The sequence below is a fragment of the Larus michahellis genome, chromosome 3 (genome assembly GCF_964199755.1).
Source record: "Larus michahellis chromosome 3, bLarMic1.1, whole genome shotgun sequence".
In the NCBI taxonomy this organism is placed as follows: Eukaryota; Metazoa; Chordata; class Aves; order Charadriiformes; family Laridae; genus Larus; species Larus michahellis.
In genome coordinates, this window is record NC_133898.1 from 6,547,993 (window position 1) to 6,569,214 (window position 21,222).

Here is a 21,222-nt window from a genome sequence, read left to right on the forward strand (position 1 = left end):
TCAGGCTAATGTGATGCTGCTGCAAGCACCGCAGTGGAGAATCTGACTTCATGTGCTGTGGCACATATTGTTGGTGGCTCAGTTACTACGTTCGACGAGGTCATTTCTCTTGGTGCGGGAGCACTGTTTTTCTTGGGGTGCAAGACCTGCTGTGGAAAAATTAGAAGTGATGGGAATAAACTTCTGGGTGAAGTATTTTCTCTCAGAATGAAAGCACAGATTTTAGAGCGTCGTAAAGTATTATGAATGTCTTTCAAAATTTACATTCAGGCCTTCCCTTCAGTTTAGAACTACATGAAAAGATAAAAACGTACCCAAGCAGCATTTTTTCCATCTCTTAATATGGCTTCACTTGCTCTTATTCAGAAGCAAAATTTATACTTATTTATTTCATAAATATACTCCACAATAGTTTCTGCATGCTAATTAAATTAGACTAGTAGAGTTCCCATCAGTAAAACCAAAATCTCCCATGCTCCCCCAGTTCTCCTTTTTTTTCTTTGGTAGAGCGGGATGGAAGGAATAAAATCTGATTGAGAAACAAAAGGCTGATTCCCTCTCAGAACTCAGAACTGCGAGGTATTTTACAGCTCCAAGCCGGATTTCCCATTTTGCCTTAGTTTACGCTACCACAAACCAATTCTAACGGCGGCCTGAAACTGCAGCGATGCAGAGGGCCGGTGCCTGTTCCTGCAGCCGTGATCCGAGGAAGCCTCTGCCCGGGTCTCGCCCATCCCGACGAGGGCCAGCAGAGCACCTCGGGATCTTGTCCTCCCTGCGGCTCCGTAACAGCCACTCGCAGCGGCACAGCACTATCCCGAGACATCTGGGAACTCTAGAGACACGCACAGGACGGGGAAGGCCACCAGAAGTAAAAATAAAGGAAGAAATAACTTGTTTAATTTTAGGATGGAAGGTTCTTCTGGATTTCTTCCATCTAATCTAATTAATTGCAGGAGAGAACATAACTGAAAGACCGAAAGAGATCAAAACCCGTCCTCACAAATCCTTCCTTCATTTGAAGGACCCAGGGATGGGAGAAAGAGAAGCTCTTTCTTCCTTAATGAATCAGACCGCAAATCCATACAAGGCTGTATTTTAGACTATTTAAATCTCCAACAATTTTTTAAGATTACCAAGGATTCCTCCTCAATCCGTTTTACGTAAAAAGGATGCGATAAGTTTTTGGTGTTTGGGTTTTGTTGGTTTGGGTTTTTTGGTTTGTTTTTTTTTTTTTGGAACTAAGACTAACACTTCAGATTTTCTTTCAGACACCCAGCACCAAGTTCTGGCCACTTTATTTGTGCAAACTGACTGCCTAATCCTAAAATACCATACCCTGCATTTGATAATAGCCGGTTTGTTTTTATACAAATTTGCCTTGTCAAAATACATCTATAAACAGTTGCTGCAAAGATTACTCTTTCCTGGGTTTGCCACAATGTGCGCAACAGACTTCATCAAATGAAATTTCATCAGATGAAACACTGACCTAATCGCCCCTCACCATCCTTTCTCTCCAGAGACCTACCACAACAGAAAAAACAACAGGGGTTTTGTTGGTTTTTTTTTCAGTATAAGCCACGGCAACCTGAAAGATTTCTGTTTGCTGATACCAACAAATCTGGGCCTGTGCAGTTGATTCTTTACCTGGAACTGCAACACACGAGGATTTTGCATTTCACTTCAGTGCGTGGCCGAGAAACCCCCAAATCTGAAGATCCCAGTGCAAACTTGCCATCGAGATCTATATCGTGATGCTCCGAATTGAAGCATCTGCCTGCCAGAGTACAATCTTCTAAAGCAGGTTACGGTATTTTCCGGCTAGCAATAGAATCCATGAAAGTTATAAAAGCCCCAAATTGATAGGCTCCCATCTGTTTAACTGATTAATCAATATATTTTCCTCCCGTAATGTCTTGTACAGACACGCTCTCTGAAATACAGAACTGCAGAATCGATTCAGTTGGGAAGTATATAAAAATTGCAATTCTACAAATGGCAAAACACGATGAAAATACGAACTGCTAAAGCTATCACGATGCTTAAAGGCACAGAGTTTTATTAAGTTATATGTAAAAAAAATCACCGGACAGAAAAAATTCTTGAAGTCAACAATCAGCAGATTTTCACAAGACAGCCAACTACAACGCTAATACGCTAGGATAATTATCCGAAGATGATTTTCCTCTTGTTTCACCCTAACCTTACAATAGAGCTCTAAAAAGAGCTCCTCGGGGAAATGGCATCACCCAGAGCTCCCACTTGCCCAGATGTTTCCCTCATTATGTTACAAGCCTGTCAAGAAAAGGCAAATTCAGGGTTATTCTAATGATAGCAAACACCTCATAAAAAACCCTCTCCAAATTTACTTTTCCAAGGAACATCATTTCAAAAGGCATTTCAAGTACCCATGAGGAAAGAAAGCATCATTTATAAAGCATTATTACCAGAAATCTTGAGGATATTAAAAAAAACCCATCCTGGAATGTCGAGCCAGTGATAAAACTGCAGCTCAAAGAGAGATGGCGTCGTGGGGCCTTACACCCAGGTGGGACTCCCACCGAGTTCAGCAGGAGGTTTTCTGAGTTCAGAGGACCCGATTCCAGTTTGTGACCGGGACGCTGAGTCTGCAGATCTGGGTTCCCTCTTGTGGCTAGTGGTTTCACCTTGTGGACCACCAGACGGGGATCCCATGCAGAGTCATCATTACAGCCTGCACTCTCCCTATTTTTCCTCATGCTTTATAGGAACGTGTGCTGCGGATACTATGATTCTTTCTGAGATGATAAAGGAGTTTATGTAAATTTATGGTGATAGCAGTTATACATTTTCTGTCACCGCATGATTTCGCGGTTGATGTTTCTTTAACGCTTGAATACGGGGGGGGGAAAAAGTTGTCCGGGGCAGATGCAAATGACCAGACATTTACAAGTTTGCCTGGGGATTTTGATGCTGCTGCAGCTTTTATCACTGTCTCCAACCGTTTTCAACAAATGGCAACAAGAGATACTGAATAAAAAAGAACCACCTGCAAGAATAAGGAAACAGAACAAAAACGTCCTTTACCTCTATGGGACATAATTCACCAGTGGTTCCATGGGATCAGAAGACTGGAACAGCCTAGTTGGGTCACAAGCCCTGTCCTTCGTGGTCACAAGCACCTATCACCCTGTTTCATGGCTATTTCGGGATGGAACATCTCTACCTGTTTCTTGACACTTTCCAAAGGAAGCCACACATTTTGTTCCCAGCTTTCCCAACACCATACATTTGGGCCCCTCTCGCCCCGAGGAACATGGGAGGCCCTGGGTGGGACGCGCGGCCCAGCCTGCCTCCATCCCTCGCCTGTCGCCAGGTGAGATGGCCATCGTCCGCCGTGACCCGTCCACCACATAACGCGTGCAGGAGCCGCCCCGACGCCTCCAACGCGGAGCGGGAACGTGGCGCGGGGAGCGGCTCTGCCTTTTCCCACCTCTGTCCCCTGAAGGGGTGTAAAACCGAGATGGGGGGGGATGAAGAAGACACCGCAGACGCCGCGCAGGGGAAGCCCCCGAGGAGCGGGCGAGCCCCTGGCTGGGGCCCGCCGGAGCGGGGCAGGTGCACGGCGCCGGCCCCGGCCCCCCCGGCCCGATGCCGAGCCGCCCGCGATGTCCCCGCCGCCGCAGCCCTCGGGGGAGGCAGGGGGAGACGGCTGGCCGCGGGTGCGGGATCCAAGGGCGAGGAGGGAGGGAAGGGGGGAGGGATGGAGGGATGGGTGGATGGAGGCAGGGAGGGATGGAGGGATGGGGGAGGCGGGGCGGCACTCACCTGCCGCTGGCTGTGGTTGCCGGCGCCCGTGGGGGCGTGTGGCTCGCCGCCGCCGCGCAGCACGGTGATGTGCAAGGTGAGCAGCAGGAGCCCCAGCAGCAGCAGCAGCTCGGCCGCCAGCCGCACCATCCTCTTGAGCCGGGCGGCTTTAGGGCCCCGCGGCGGCGGCGGCCGCGGAGGAGGCGGAGGAGGAGGAGGAGCCGCGGCGGCCGCCGCCGCCGGGGCCGCCGCCGCCGCCGGAGCGGCCCCGGCCCCAGGGTCGGCCGCGGCAGCCGCGGGACGGGCGGCGGGGAGCGCGGCGCTCTCGGGCTCGGCGGGGCGGGCGGCGGGCGCGGGGCAGCGGCGGCAGCAGCAGCAGCAGCAGCGGGGGCCGCCACACCACGGCGGAGCCACCTCGGGGCGGGACGCCGCGGCGGCGGCGAAAATCCCGGCGCTGCCCGGCTGCGGCGGGGGGCGGCAGGTAGCCGCGACGGGGCCGCGGACCGGCGGCGTCTCTGCGGGCAGCCCTGCAACCCAGAGTCACCGTGCGCCGTCGGAGGGAGGGAGGGAGGGAGCGGGCGGGCCGAGCCCCCGCCGCCTCGGGGAGCCGCGGGCCGGCGGAGAGCAGGGCGGCTCGGCTGCCGACGGGGAGAGGCTGCGAGGACGGGGGCAGCCGGCAGCGTGTGTGCGAGTGAGAGGGAGGAGGGAGGGAGAGGCGGGGGGGGGGGACTGGGGACGACTCTCACATGGCGGGGAAGCCGGGACGCTCCGAGGGGAGGAGAGAGCTTGGGGCTATCGCCTCCCTCCTCGAGAGGGGATGGGGGTGGCCCCTGGACCGGCTTCCCCCCCCCGCCGTGTCCTCGCCCGCCCCGCCGCTCCCCCCTCCCCTCACGACGCCCGTCGAGGCGTCGCCCAGCCCTGCCCGCCCCCGCCGGGTCCCGTCCCGTCCCGTCCCGTCCCCTCCGGTGGGGGTGAGAGGCAGCGGGGCCGCACCGCCACCCCCGCCCTCGACGGGGCGGCCGCGAGCTCCCCCGGGGCGGGGGGAGAGGGGCAAATCGCTGCTTACCCACCCCCCCCTCCGCGATCCCCCTTCCTCCTCCTCTCTGCCCGCCGGCTCGGCCGTAGGGAATTGGGGGTGGCGGGGTGGGGGGGGAGAACTGCAAAAAGCTTCAGCTGCCTGCCCTCCCCGGGAGCTGGATACCTGGCTCCATCTCTCCTCTCTCTTCCCTGCGGCGGCCCCGGGGGCCGGCGGCGGCCGCTCCGCGCTCTCTCCTGCCACCCTGCGTGCGTGTCTGCGGGCGGCCGCCTCCGCTCCCGCCTCCCGCCGCCGCTTCCACTACGACTTTCTGGCCCCCCTCCTCGCCCTTGTGTCGGCAGAGGTGCGCGTCGGATGCTTTTATACTGCCCTGCCTCCCTCCCCTGCTGTCCTCCTCCCCCCCTTTCCCTTCTCCCACCCCGCAGCCCAGCGTCGCCCCCCGCCCCGCTCCCCTTCCTCCTCGTGCCGACCGGCCCCTCCGCGAGCCCCGGTTTGACAGGGCGCCCTGTCCCGCTTCCCGCCCCCCCGCAACCCCCGTCCCGCTCACGCCCGCACCTTGCGTGGTGGCTGCCACCGCTGCTCGGCAGGGACGGAGCCGTGCAGAAGCGCCACCTCCCCTTCAGACGGTCCGCGCATCCCCGGAGGACTCAGGCCACTGGGGTTTTACTGCCGTTTCCCTTCCTCTTGGATGCTGACTGTGTGAGTACAGCGGAAAAAACACTTTCTCCCTCAGATGGGAGGCTCCCCAAATTTAAAATTAACGCAAATTTGAAAATATGTGAAAATGAGGCTTGGATTATCCCTTGCTGTAAGTCAGTGTCTTTGCATCCAGTCTGCTGGAGCCAAACCTCTTTCCGAGTGCTGAAGATGCAGGTCAGTGTGACAAGAAGAAACACAGCTCAAATCAACTTGAAACGTAAATAAAGTCACCTAACCAAAACCCGGGGGTTTTGGAATCTTTGTCATCGTTCTTCCACAATTGGGAATGTTTTATGTGAAAATGAGGATACAAGCGATCAGGCCCCGTGCGATTGTGTGACAGCTGGGAGGCTGAACTGGCGTCAAAACGTCTAAATGGGCAAACTGGGGAGTAAGTGTTCCCCATCCCAGACATTTTCAGGGTGACGCCCATGTCCCCAGCAGGGTTCCTGCGACGTGAAGGTGAGATGTGTTTCCAGCGTGCGGTGCCAGCAGGGGACGAGGCGTGTTGTGGGACACAGGAAGGTGGCAGATTTGGGGCGCGAGGAAAGTCAGAGCTCCTGGGAGGTTTCTTGCAGGTCTCGGTGTGTCTGAAGGCTTTGGTCACGAATGAGTCAGAATGACGTCTCGCACCCTTCCAGTCAGGTAGGTTTTCTTTCCAGTGATAACCACTGTAAATGGTTAACCATCAGGCAGGAATATGGTTAAAATAATTTGCACTGGAGTATCGTTAAAGATGTGACCAAAAGCCACAAAACCAAAACCTTTGGATTTGAGGATTTTTAATCTACAAACGCGTTCCGTGTTAGCACTGCAGAAGGAACGATCAGCCCAGATGATCGTGCAGGGTAGGGACTCCCAGGGGGCTGCCCTCAGCGCGTTACAGCGAGGTACAATCCCTCTGTCTCCTGAAATCACTCGCTGATAAATCCCCTATATTGCACCGACGCTCTTGGTTACGCGGGAAATCATATGGAGCTATTCAATTATTACATAAAGCCATAACAGCCAGTGGGACCGTCACGTGGTTTTAAAAAAATGTGGGTTGTCTTTTTTTTTTACCCAAACATTCCTTGGGCTAATCAAAATATTGAGAAGATAAAAACACTGATGTACTTCAGCTGTCATTGCTCGGCCTGGCCTCTCCTGCTGCCATTGCCGTGATCCCGGTGTCCGGCGGCTGCCTCCCCGGGCCGGCGCGCCAGCGGTGGCGAGCCCCGAATGGGGGGGTTCAGGAGGCAGGCTTGGGGAGACGGGCAGCGAAGAGGCAGGAGAACTGTCCTCCAGGTTTGCCAAAGCCTGACCCTACCTAGTGGCTGTCAGCGGATCCCGGCACGTGAGGTCCGTATTTCAGAGCTTAATAGTACAAAATCGACAGCCGGAGCGAGACTGAAGGCTCATAATGCGAAACAGCCCAAGTGACAGCCTGGTGAAAAACACACACGCGGATCTGCCGCCGAGCTCTGGGTAATGTAAGTTCTCCCTCGCCTTATTAAAGAGACTGAACCAAAAGACATCTTTAATCCAGATGAGATGGGCCCGTCCTGGTGCGCGTTTCCTCGTGGGACTTGAAGTTTAATGTATTAAGCTGTTGTGCAAAACCAGTAAGGGACAGAGCAACGCTACTATTGGCAGCGAGCGGATGGCAGCAAGAAACCGAAGCCTCTTCCCACTTTGAAAAAGTCGGCGTAAAAGCGGCACTTGGGTACGGCGATGCTGCCTGCGTGGCCGCACTGGGGGTGACCAGAGAGGAGATGGTGCGCACGCATGTACTGTAGATGCCAATTTAAATTCACAAACACTGTTAAATCAGCAGATGACTTCATTGATGAATCCAGACGGCTGAATCACAACCTGCAGGGGAGATGGCCTTAACAGCAAGGGGAAAAGCTCTCTTTTCCCATCTGGGTGAACGCTTGCTCCAGCAGCTGCCATCTAGTCCCTGGAAAATGAAGTCAGGGTTCGCCTGGGGGAGGAGATCCATGGGCAGCCTGAGGGGGATGCTGCTCCCAGGATGTGGTTATGGGCACCCAGCAGGGAGGTATGTCAGCAAGTGGGTCTGATGGTGGTGCCGGGGTAAGGGAGGTGTGTTCCTTTGATGTCTCCTTCCCTGTGAAGGTTCACTGCTCACACCTCACCCCTCCACCCCCTGCTTTTACCTTCCATCTCTCTTCCCTCTGGCGATAAATGCAGACTCCTCTGCACTCCCAGCCCCTCGCCAGTGCCAGGGGAAACACACTGAGCCCAACCTCTTTGAAACAGGGTTAAATTCACATGTTTTAGGCAGCATTTGTGATACGACAAGCGCTCTACACCGTCAGGTGACGTGTGAAGCGTTCAGTAAGTGGTGGTAGCTCATCATCTGATGTCCTGCCTCTCTCGAGCCCCACAGATTCTATGTTCCTCATTGCACAGCTTCAAAAGGGAGCTGCGGCTGTCCGTGTTGCAGCCTCCGCCACGGGGTGAGGACGCTCTACTGGGGAGGTGTTTTGGAGGTCTGTTGGCTCCAGTCATGGTGCTGCGAGATGAAAGGCCCCATGGTTTCCCTCACATCAGCCTGTCAACAAAAATGAACAACGGTTATCCACGGCCACTGTGCCATCTTCAGTGCTCAAGGCCAACAAATTGTGTCTGGGGTTGAATTTGCGATGTCCTCCTCGGTGTGTCCTGCTGGTGGCCATCATGGCTGGCCACCCCACGTGCTGCCCACCGCACTGCCTAGGGCCAACCCCACTACACCTACGCTTGGTGTTATGCGTCTTGAAAAACGAAATATTGCCTAACTGAGACACAGCACTGCGTGGAGTCTGGGTGGTCCTTGTGACTGAAATGAATAGTACATCAATTGTACCGGGTCAAGTGTGAAAAATCCTCATTTTGGATGACCGCCACGAGGTGACATCCTTCAAGGCCAGCGTGAGAATTGCTGGATGAGGGGGGGAGAAAAAAGCACAGTATGCTGTAATATAACACAACATAAGCCGCTTTGTATGCTTTATCTCAGAAGCGAGGAGGACGTAGAGGTGGGAGCATCACTGGGTTTTATGTCAGGGCATCACGGCTCACTTGAGTCCCGCACCCCAGTTGTCCCAGTGGTTCAAAGATACCGGTGCTTACCTGCTTGTCCCCTGGACCCCTTTACTGTCAATCTTGGTATTGCTCCAGGACTGGGGAGGCATCCTGCCTGTAAGATTGGTAGCTTTTCAGAGGAGCACAGCTGGTAGAGCCCCATCTGCCCTCCTCAGCTCGCTCCTGCCTGCACCCACTCTCCCAGGATGCCGTTGTTTTATCTTTAAGCCTGGGGGTTGCTTTAAAATTATCAGGGATGAAAACCTGGCTCCACTGACGTCGTTGGCAAAGCTCCCATTGACTTCAGAGGAGCCAGGATTTCACCCTAAGACGCTTTGTAGATTATTGGTGAATGGAAAGCATACGTCTGGCTTCTCGAGGGTTATTATTGTTGGTGGTGACCTCTGCTCTGGCGAGCATTGAGCAAGCCTGGGTTGAGACAGATGGCTAAAGCTTTCCCTGCCTCTTCCCCTGCTTCCTCACAGGGGCTTTGCTTTACGGCTCATCATCTTGGATGCTGCTTATCAAGGAATACCTTCCCCGTCGCCTGCCGGTGGAATTTAATGCCTGTTTGCCCACATTCCCCTTCCCCCAACGCCAGCAGATCAGCAGATAGGAGACAGAATGGCTGATTAGCTTCTCGCTCCAACCTCTTAGCTGTAAGCTGCAAACGCACACACACAAGGGTCTTCTCTTAAAAAAAAAAAAAAAAAAAAAGGAAAGAAAAAAGAATAACCTTCCCCTGCAGGCAACCTAAGTCTTTCTGTGATGCATGGCTCCTTCATCTCAATAAATTACAACTTGAATAGTAACCACCATCTTTTTAAAAGATCTGATAAGCTTAGCGTTCTCCATTTTCCTAGACTGGTGCTTTCCCTCCCGTCTAGATATTTTGCCACCAGCTGGGCCTACAGGCTGGGTCAAGATCTCTGAATTCTGCAGTGCCTTCTGTGACAGACTGGAAATTCAGTGGCCACCTCATTAAAACTTGAAGCCAAAGCAGAAATGTATAATGACTAGCCTGAATAATAGAATAGGGAAATGGAGAAAACAGCCCAGCCCAGCTTCTTGCCTGTTTTTTGGGTTTTTGTTTTTTTTTTTTTTTAAATACCAAATTCTGTTTATTTTGCTCTGCCGCATTTTCACTTTTCAATATGCCGCACATTTTTGTACCAATGATGTGCAACTGCACTGTAGCATTTGCCAAGATGTGGCAGTACGGGACTGTGGGAATCAGCACGCCGGGCAACATTTTTCAAAAGTGCCCAAAGAGCCTGAATTCTGCTGACTTTCACAAGAGCTTGCCACAAGGCAATTTTTGCCTCTTTAGAGAAACACAGTGAAACCAGCAAACGCCTTTCCTCTGAACACAGTTTTGTCACTGCAGAAGTGCCCGGGTTGGTTTAGCCAAGACGAGTGCTACAAACGGAGCAAAGGCTCAGACACCTGATTGAGTTACCTCGGTTCGGCACGTCGCAGCACATCAGGCGAGGCGAGCGCTTTCCCGGTGGTTTTTCTGGCCGTGGTGCCAGCCGTGTGGCAGAGCTGGCCCCCTGGCCCCAAGCAGGGAGGCGGCCCCGCGTTTTGGCAGAGACGAGCCATTAAATCGGCTCATCCATTACAGCGGCTCAGTCAAATTTATCATTATATTTTAGTTATTACATGTAATAACGAGTAATGTGGCAGCTCACCCTCAGGCCGTCTGTGAGTGCGTGGCAGCGGGTACTGCAGGGAAGGAGCTTTACACGACCACATCCAGTGGGAGCTAGGAGCAGAGCAAGGAGGTGGCTCCGATCCAGCCGATGGGTGGATAACGTTGTAGATCACCATAAAGGGTTGTGTGACTGAGGCCTGAGTCGGCTGATCACTTCTGACGAGTCTTGTCCTACGTTCAGCAGCGTAGCAGATGAACAGCCTTTCCGATAGTTAAAAAAATAAAGAAATAAACAGAGCAATTCACACCTTCCACACCTACGGTTTTCAACCCTTCACTTCCCCAGGGAAAAGATCACATTACTGGCTTGCAATTGGATTTTTTTGAGACTACTTTTGTGACTCTGGAGATCAGGAACTTAATTAAAAAAAAACAACTAACAGAATCAGAAAGCCAGGCTTTCTGCAAAACTTCGCAAAACAAGAATCGGGCTGAAGGACAGCCCTGCAGCAGGGAAGGGAAAGGAGGATTTCACAGCAAATGCTGTGACGGTGGCTGAAATGAAGAGCTGATTGTCTCCTTAAAAAAAAAAAGGATTTAGCTGTCTCCATTGCAGGGAGGCTTTCATTCCCATGGAGTAGGTAAAGAAAACATAGCTCCTTTCTCCATGGCTTCAGATGGTGTCACCTGGCTTCACTTCGGTGATTTAACACGGCTGGAGCACGGCCTGTACAAGGCGACTCAGGCCCCTGCTAGCGCTTTGCTGCACTGGCACAGGTAAGGACCTCCTCGGTGTAGTTATGCCTCCTGCAGAGGGGCTTCAGGGGGTTTATTTTATTTAGTTCTTACTAAAACAGCTCCTCTACTTGGTAGCCGATGTTCTGGATTTCCTAACATCTTTGTGCAGTGCTTTGGCAGGTCAAAATTATGCCACATCAATGAAACGCTCGGTTTTGAAAACTGCATATTCCACTGCCTGTAATAGCAGCGCATTGAATTTACGCTGAATTTTCTCAGCTCAGTTTTGAGCCAGTGCTTTAGGAGCTACATAGTATTAGTGATAAATATCCTCTTCTTTTCCATAAGGGAATCTCCAGCCAGTGTTTCCAGATAAATACTCCACACCATGTACGGAAGCAAGTGGAAAAAGCCCACAGTCCTGTCATTACAGAGAGACTTTGTTCAACAAAGGTGGCAGAAACGTGGAGAGCGAGGGCAGGTTTTTTCCCTGCCAGTCACCTTTTTCTCTGAGGCCCATGGGTACCCCAAATCTACACCTCATGATAAACGCTGTGTTCCCTGCAGAGACGTCTGAATGATCTGGAACAGTCTTTTGAAACAGGCATGTTTGCTGAGATGCAGGAAAAAAGCTCTTACGGGAAGCAAATCTCTCTTCTGCAGGGACCGTGACAACGTGCTCAGTGAAGGCCTGTCTGTTACACAGCCATTTGGCATGCTGTAAGGACACAGCGGGAACAGGCTCGTAGTTATTACTGCAGGTGAAGAAATCATTTAAACTAGCACATGTGTCCCTTCTCTTACTGACTTTATGAAGTTGCTGAGGGCTCCAATTCGTTTGTGCTGGACTAAGGGTGGGCAGTTGGATTAGATGTTCCTTCCCCCAGTGTTAAGCGCAGGCCGGTTTACGTGTCCTCCCTTGGTGCAGCTTTTAACCCAGCGGTGCCCGTGTTTGCGATACCGGAGCACCTACAGTGACAATCATAAAAGCAAACAATGATAGAGTCCCTGGGGAATGTCCCAGGCAGTAGTGGCCAGGAATCATTTGAAATGTGCCTTTAAAGGAGGCTCATACTATGTCAAATAAAGTAATGGAGAAAGAAAACAGAGAATCTGGGGCCCTCTCATCTCAAGTATTTAATTCTAAGAAAAACATTCTCTGCTACCCAACGTGAAGCATGCTGTCTGGCAAACAAATGTGCGCATCGCTGGCGCTCTCAAGCGCCGTTTGGATAGCAACAGCTTCACCTGCTGTCCACAGCGAGATGGTAAAAGTCTCGGCGGATCCGGATGAGATGGTCAGAGTGCAGAGCCAAGCTGGAGAAAGGTGCTCGGAGAGCCTCTGCAGCAGACCTGCGCCTGGCGCGCGCCGGTGGAGATGGGGGAGAGAGCACCCACCAGGGCCTGGGGAAAAGACACAAACATCACTCCTGGACAGGAGGCAGAAGTTTTGGAGAAATTGCTCCAGCTGGCTGGAGACACGGGGCTGGGCTGGCTTCGGTGGGTTTACAGCAGCGCCCAGCACCTCCGAGGGAAGGAGGGAGGGAGAACAGTTTTGAACAGGCAACCCTGGTACACACGACTGAAGAAATCACTAAAGATCAAAGTACGTGTTTATTCAAGACAGCTGACCTGTCTGTAGGAGATTTTCTCTCCTCCAGTACCCTGAAGACAACAGCAAGTGTGAAACAAAACGGCATGGTGGAAAAAGCAATACCTGAGCTCCACCTTGCTGCCTGAGACAGTTATTTGCTGCTCATCAACAACTGAGATTTTTCTGCTCCGCTTATCAATAACATCCCAGTGCAGAGATAACAATCTTCAGGAGGTGGTGCAACCCTACACAAATCCTTATGGGAAGCTTTAGAAAATACCAAAAAGGGGCAAGTGCCACGGAATACCAACATGGCCCCGTCTGATCACGCTCAGACTTCGTCTTTCCACTGCGCTGGCTGTGACCGTTGTTCATTTTATGCAGTTAGATCATGTAACAGTTTCCACACTTCCAGCGCATTTTCTTATACGTGATGTCATTCTCTTAAAACGTGGGCTTTTTGTTGTTATTGAAGCTGCTGGTGGTGGGGTTTTTTTCTGGATAGTCCACCGGTCTGATCAAATGGCAGGGCGTTCTGTCCAGCCTCTTGCCGTTTTAGTTCCAGAGTCGCCTCTTCACACGGTTAAAAACTCCGAGGCTGTTTCTAGTGCTAGATCCACAAAGCAGGTGGTTGATAAGATTATTGGCTCAAGAAAATAGAAAATTTGTGGCTGGGCCCACTATAAAAGGAAATTCTTTTCAATGATTTACAAATAAATGAACTTCAGTGCAGGCAGGATCAGACCCTTGCGTATGACAAGTCTTTTTACTGTATATGGAGACACTAGAGAGATCTTTTTTAAACAAGAAATAACTTGAAACAGAATGAGAAATGGGGGGGGGGGGGGGGGGGGAAGGCGAATTAACCCTTTTTTGACTTCTGGCACTTAACCTCAAGTAGCTTTTCAGCAGAACCCCGGGGGAGTTTGTCTGTAAAATACTACAATTTACAAGTGGATTTAACTACAACATGTTGCTTTTCAACCGCAGGCAGACAGGAAAAGATCCAATTGACACCTGCTTCAGACAACAAACGGGACACAAAAGATGCAACTCATTTCAAAGGGTCTATTTGTCTGTCTCTTATCATGGATTAAACCGGGGGGGGGGGGGGGGGGGGGGGCACTATTTCGGGGTGGATTCTGCTCCCGTTCCAGTCAATGGAAAAAAAAGTCAATTTGTGTGAATAACGCCGAAGCGGGCCCTTGGCGAGGAAAGGAGTTGGTTGTCGATGAAGTTTTACTGACAATTCTGTAGTAAGCGAGGATACAGCACTTCTGCAATGCTCGATTCGCAAGCCAGATGTTTGAAATATGAATATTCACACTTGCAGAACTTTAAACAGACCGATGAAAGTTTACTGAAAAACAATTGGGAATACAAGAATTTTTTTAAGAATGCGAAGTACCACAGTACTTTTTAAAAATAGGTTTTCATTTATTTGATTCGAGTCTAACTCAATTTAGAAAATTCTTCCTGTCTAAAGCAATTTCTCTGTGTGTGTAAGAACAGAGAAAAATTGCTGAAATTATGCTTTTTAGAAATCCAAACCAAACGAAAAAAAAAAAAAAAAATTCCTACCTCATTGCCAGTAGTTTCATTAAAGGACATAACGAGCTGTTGAAGCAAACGCTCCAAACCGTCAACATGCTTCAACAACCCCCCTACACACAAACCGTTACAGGGCTCCCCGAAACATGTGCGTGCCTAATAAACTCTTTAGACTTGGTGTTTCGGGGCCCAGCAGCCGTCGCTGGGTGCGGGTGAGGCCGTGAGCAGCTCGGCTGCAACCCAGCTCCGCCTGCCCAAAGGAAAAGAAGGGGGGGAAACAACAACAAAAAAAAAAAAAAAAAAAAAAAGAAGCCTGACCCGAACATTTTGGCAGCTCTTTGTTTCCAAGAGAACAGAACTTTGTCTACTGCTTGCCGTCCTTTGATTTTTTTCATGGATGTGGTGGAGGATGGGGTTTCCAAATCCCTGTCCCTGCCAAGCAGCACGCCAGATTTTGTCCTCAGATACCTGCCTCTAATTCCCTGGAGCTGCCCTCAGTTTGGTCCACACAAAAGCTTGTGTATTTAATCACTGAGGGGGCTGTGATAGTTAGAGCCTGGACTGTTATCCCCTCTTCTGCTCTTGTGATTAACCTCACAACCATTTTTTTTTTTTTTCTTAAAGCCTTCAGAGCATATTAAATTAGTGGGATATTTTTTTAAACTTGCATTTCTCTCGCCGACATATATAGAGGAAATAACGAAGCCAAAGAGGCTCCAAAGCAGAAGACAAACCCCCAGTAGCTGCAGATTTTCACTCCCAGCTCCTCAGCTCTGAGCACTGGCAGCCAGCAGCGCTGGACAACCTGCCTTAAAGAGGCCAAAAACCTTCGCTTGAGAGTCTTGCCCACGCTGGCGTTTGCCGCTGCAGAGAGCCCGTAGTATGGAGGCCACCGGCGCCAGATGAGGCTGCAGAAACCAAGCTGTGTAGACAACCTAGAAGTGGCCAAAGCCCGCAACATATTGTGTGTAACAGAGCACCGGTTCCAACGCGCCCATGCACGAAGGTGACGGTGCACAAAACTCTGAATTTCCCACCTTTTGTAACAAATACCTCCAACAATGTTAAAATTTCATTAACAGATAATTTTGCGTTAAATGCTAGTTTTTAGGACGCATTTACTGAAATGCTTTAAATCTGATTTCTGCCCTTTTAAGTCCCGATGGTTCCTCGAAGCAAAAGGACACAGGGTTTTTGTATCGGTTTAACTCTTTTAATTTGAAACTGGGATACTTAAATACTGTGGTAGAGATGATGCAAACATAAAGTCGGTTCCAATCTGCAGGAATAAGCTACACCAGTATAAAGCACCTTTTGCTGTTAACCTTACCTTCATCAGGGCTTTCACTAATTTAACAGTTTCAATTAAAAAAACAAATCATACCCCTAACTCAAACAGATAGACAAATGTACGCGTAAAGGTATGGGACACAAAAGGGCCGGAAGGCATGGTTGTTCCTGGCTAATAATACAATTTGAGGTATTAGATCTTAAATAGATCAATTGGATGTGTGCGGAACGAAAAGCTGCTGATCGTCGGTGCATTAAACGACAGAAATGTTAGCAATGGTTACGGGTGCTGAGCCTGAATCCCCCCAGGAATCCCAAACTTATATTATTGCCCGATAAACGAATTTAAACCGGACAGCATTGAGCACCTTGGGGGAAAATGAATGTGTAAATGTTTACATTGCTCTGTTTTGTCTCCTTCTTGTAACCATCAAGGCTGCACTACCCTTTCAAATGAGTTAAGTATGGCAGCTTTAATTCTGTCTCTAGAAAAGCCATGGCAATGCTCTTGGAAGCAGTGAGACTACAAACAGTTCTGGTTCACGTAGTGCAGTGGTTTTATCTATAATGGCATCTACTTACTGTAGACACCAGTACCAAGTAAAATAGCTGATATGATCATTAAAGAAAGAGAAGCCTTGCAAGCATAACATGAAAAGAGATATGATACCTCTCCAGTCCACCAGCATTCTTCAACTGCTTCAGCAAAATAACAGACAAAGCTTACTTGGCCTTGCAGGAAGACTCTTACCAGAGATTACTAAATGAACTGAACAATCATGGTTGAAAGGGCAAAATTCTACCACCGGCAGCCAATGATTTAAACAGTAAAAAAATAAAAAAAAAAATTACACACACACACACAGGTGTGTGTATATATTAATATAATATAATGTAATATAATTATAAATCAGTCTCCATTTTGGAGCAAGGCTCTGGATTGCCACACCTATTAAAAATTTGGGGAAGAAACTGAGAAATGATGTGCTAAATTTGGCAGATAACACAAAACTGATGAATCTAAACAAAGCTGAAGGAAAATAGACACAAACTTCAAACGCCTTCCAAATGGACAACGGAAGAATGAAGAAATGCAGAGTAGAAAAATACAGAAGAAATTATGATGCGAAAATACTCCCCTGCATTGCTTGATGCTAAGGGAACCCTAATAACCTGGGCGCCAACGTGGGCGACCAACAGTTGCTCGGGGAGATGCGCTCAGAAGAAAAAGCTGTGAAGGACAGGGAGAAAATACGGCTGAAAATATTCTCCCACTGTCATTTTGGTCAGTGTTTAAAGTGATAACTCTATATCAAAACTAGAAACCAGTAAATGAAAAATTCCACATGACAAGCAGGTTTAAGGGAACCTTCCCATGTGAGAAGGGACCTCGAAGGACCAAAAGGAAGGAAGGGAGCAGACAAGCCAGTGGACAGACTAATGTCGAGTTAAAATAGCAGCTGGTTTACACAAAGGGAAGCGACCTCTTCCGTACTACTGGACAGAGAGAATGCAGCATCGTTAAACGGCATGACTTCTGAAAGCCAAAAGGAGTATGCTTTTTAATAAATAACGCCTGGCACTGTAAAAATGAGTAGTGGGATTCAGACAGAAAAATGATGAAGTCAGAAGAATAAAGAATTTCTCCACAAATCGAAGCATTTTTATGAGACCAAAATCTCTCCCAGGGATAGCATAACATTAGCAAAATCAATGTCTTCCATCTAATTTTTCATGTGGACGGCTGCATTTTTTTTCAGTAGACGTACGGATCCCTGTGCAGCTCCTGAGCCTATTGACAATACATTTGCTTTTCTTAGCTGCTTGTTGCTGCCCCACAGATTCATAAGCTACAGGCTGAAAAATCTCTTTTCTAAAGGATTTCAACCCTTGGAACTCAGAACACAGTCATCTCAAGACCAATTAAAAAAAACAACTAGTGATGGGAATGGAAAGATTGTCCATTGGACTTAATTATCTAGGGCAAGGAGAAAACATCCCTTTCATCCAGGGATTGCGTAATTGTCTATTACGGGCTACAGCCTTGGCTTTAAAATGAGTGACAAAACTCATACTCAATTAAACGGAAGAAGGATTTGACCCATGAGGGCTCAGACATTTTGAAGCATCTGATCTGCCAGTCACTGACAAAAAGAACCTGGGAAAAATAGTTCCGTATTTAGACGATATACTTGCCATGTCTGATAAGCTTCTCTCTCTCAAAAAAAACCCCAGACCAAACGAGAAACCTGGGCTGATTCTGCTTCTCTCCACAGTGCACATGTGCATTTACGAGAGAAAATAAGTTTGTCTGTTGCCCAACTGGAAGTCCAGGCCATACAGAGGAAATAAATTTTGTATGTAATTTGGGGGTTTCCTTAGGCTCCGGAATATGTGTGTGTGTGTGTGTATGTGTATGTATATATATATATATATATATAAAATTAAATAGAAGTAGAGTATAGGGAATCCAGAAATAATCAACACTCTAAAGACTGGTCAAGGCTATCACTACAAATAATGAAACCAGGCTAAGAAACCAGTTATAGTCTTTGTTAGGCTGGCAAACCAGATTTTAAATTAAGTTTTAGCTGGAATGAGTTTCTACAGTTATTTTTAGCCTCAACCATGTGAGAAGCACATGGCTCCATAAATACATTCCCCTCAAGAATAAGTTAATGGGGGGGGTGGGGTGCATGGAAGGAAACAACCTAAATGATACATTTAAAGTTAATAACTGAGTTAAGAATTTTATGGCTTTGTTTTTGAAACATTTGTCGTTAAAGTGTGATCCGCTTTTGCAATAACACGCCTGCATATACCGACGGTGCACGGGACAGCAGGCTGACGGGAGGATTCAAACGGGCCTGTGTGAGCCTAGAGCATCCCCACGTCCTCCCTGGAGCCGAGTGAGAGGGGAATTGTTCACAAGAGCATTTTTGGTGCAGCTGTGGTAGGATCTGTCTCTGAAACGCCCCACAAAGGAACCTGCCTTTGGGCTTTGGGAGAGGCAGCCTGCGCGAAACCCTCCAGGAATCATTTTGGCCAACTGCGCACAAGAAAAAAAGTAAAGAAAAGAGCAGTCATGCAATAACGCTCGTACATTTTCACCACATATAAGGGGAGGGAGCCACTGAATGCACTAAACACATTTGGCCGGCTGGTGGAAGAGGGACCTGAGAAAGGGCTTGTGAGACAGACATCTAGTCTGTTTTTCCTGCTACATCAGCAGATCGTACGAGAAGACAATACTTCTCCTACAAACCTCCTCTCTCCTCTGGGTAGAGATAAAGATGACAAAGGGCTTGTGCAACTAAACAGTATCATTATGTCTCAGTCTGCAAGCATTTCAGTTAGGAGATGCTCCTTAGCTTTAGGAAAAAAGAAAAAAAATGATAAATGGGGCTATGGGGCTCGTTTATTCTGGTTCGTTCCCTGACCCAAGAGGTCACAGGCCAGTTGCTTGGGTGCTACAGCTCCCTAGGTCTGCAGGTGGATGAGCAAATTCAATCCTGGTAGGAGTGCAGACACACAGGACTTTGCTGCTTCTGCAAGACAGAGGCATTTTGCTCATTTTGTTAAGTCAACATAGGCGCCAAATTGCTGTCCAGTCTGGAGGGGACCCTCTGAGGGGTCTCCAGGACCATCCGTGGCCAACAGGGCAATGGAGCGAGCGTGGCTGGACCTCCATGCTGACAAAGGGCCTGGAGGACTTAACTGGCCCTTCCAGTTTGGGAGCATTATTATTTATTTTTATCTTGCTGGATGGGAGGTGTGAAGGTTTTTCCCTCACTTCACATGACTGCTTTGTTACAATGGATATCCTCTAGTAGATGATCCACGTAAAGGTTAAAATAAATGCAGTCGCTACGAAATCCAGAAAAGGGACTTCATTAGCTGAAATGGCAATAGATTGTATTTTTTGGCATGCTGGAGCCTGGGTTTCACCTCCCCGCTGTATATGTCCGGGCGTGTATCTCTGACTACGGACTTGATTTTCTTAAACTCTAGAGAGGAGTTTATCTTTGGTTACTTCTACTGTGGACTACTGGCTTTGCCTCTTTTCAACTTACAGATCAAAGCCGTTATGTAAAAACAGTGTGATTATGACTAAAATAAACACTTTAAAATCTGTTACTGTGATTCCATCCAGGTTTGTTTTTTTTCTAGGTTTGTATTAACACTCATGTGACTCAATCAGCGTTGGTAGCACTAAAATACACACGATAATTCCCTGCTGATCCATCATTTGTACTCAGAAGATTTAAGCGGTGCAGCTTGTATTTTATTTCCTATTTCCAGCCTCCGTCAAAAGTACATGCCCTTATGAAATGTACACGTGATACTTAGAAATCAAAAGAACAGCTAATTAATTACATCCCACCTCCTCATATGGAAAATGGATCTAAACTAGCATCTAAAACACAATGTGTTTGCTTTAAATAGCCAAACGCGGAGGGACCAGAGAGATCTGTGGGGAATTTTTGGCACCATATGAAGATTCTTTCAGCCCTCGAATCCCCCACCCTTGAATTCTGTGGTGGGTTAGTAGGGAAAGGATATAAAATTGTGGAATTTTTTTTAAAGGCTTTTCTCTTTGTTTTCTATTCTCCTTGGCTGGGCTCTTATATTTTAATACCGTATAATAGTAAGGAACAAGGAGGGTCATTCAAAAATATTTTTTAATCTTTATTAAAACCAGAACTGCCTGTTGCTGCTGCTGGACCACATTTACCTACGAAGACCTAAAATGGCTGGAAGGACTGCAACCATAGCTTCTACTTAGGGGTTTTGAGGGGTGCCCACACAAGTCTGAAAGACTGCTGGCAGGGGAGAAGACCAGTCTCTCGCTCAGTTTTTACATGGTGCTGACCACTTCAGTATCAAGGCATTTCCCAGGGGTCCAAAATTAGATACCGGCATTGCTCTTTTGCTTCTGAACAAAAAAGATGCTTTGCTTAGGCCTTCTGCCACTTAGCCCCCCCTTTCATGAAGGCATATTTAACTTTAATTCGCCATGATGGGATGGTAGGATGAATGTGAGGGTTTTGGAGGACGAGGAGGGGATTGCTCATGTGTTAATAGCTATGAAGCGCCACAACAGCAAGAGATGGAGTGAATGCTCCCTCTCAGCTGTGATCTGATCTAGTTCTTTGGCTTCCAAGGGTACATGTACATTTGAGCTTTTTATATGGCCATATAGATATAATTGCACTTTCAGACTTAATTTTACTGTCTGCACCAGAAGAAGGAACTCTAAAGGCCTGAAGGGGGTTTCTGGAAGGAATAAGAAGGGTACAGGAATATGAAGGTACAGAACAGAAGATTTAATAATTCAGAAGTATTAAGGCTGGCCCACCCTATCCCAGTACAGGGGATGAAGTGCCTATATTTGCTTTTCCTTCCTCCCGCATGCTGTACAATCCCAACATCTATTGCCACCTGCACAACTCAGCAATAAAGCCTCCAATCACTGGAAGGAGTGGATTTCTTCCATCTGCCGGGATTTCTAGTTCTTGCCCAGTTTGTAAAGCAGAGCGTGTTTCCCCCCAGCTTCCATGCCATGGGCAAGATCTCAAACTTCTTTATCAAAGAAGTCAAACTCACTGCTAATACTTATAGACACTACTCAGATAATCCACGTGCCTTGCCTAGTCACACAGACACAGCTACTGGGAATTGAATTGCTGACATGATCTCAAATAGTATGTGGAATGTGACATGGAACTGTTGGGAACACTAGTATCAATTAGCAGTCACACTTAAAAACAAGTAAACAAGGCTTAAACAAACATAAACATT

The 21,222-nt window shown here is 48.5% G+C and overlaps 1 protein-coding gene across 1 annotated transcript in view; it reads right to left on the reverse strand.

The window, feature by feature from the left end:
- Positions 1–5,685, reverse strand: part of ISM1 (isthmin 1) — a 41,219-nt gene extending 35,534 nt beyond the window's left edge. The window contains exons 1-2 of the mRNA XM_074578446.1: positions 4,991–5,685; positions 3,811–4,316 (exon numbers count right to left, since the gene is read on the reverse strand). Coding sequence (XP_074434547.1) covers positions 3,811–4,316; positions 4,991–5,000 — 516 coding nt within the window. The 5' untranslated portion in view covers positions 5,001–5,685. The remainder of the gene's footprint in view (positions 1–3,810; positions 4,317–4,990) is intronic.
- Positions 5,686–21,222: the final 15,537 nt, after the last annotated feature.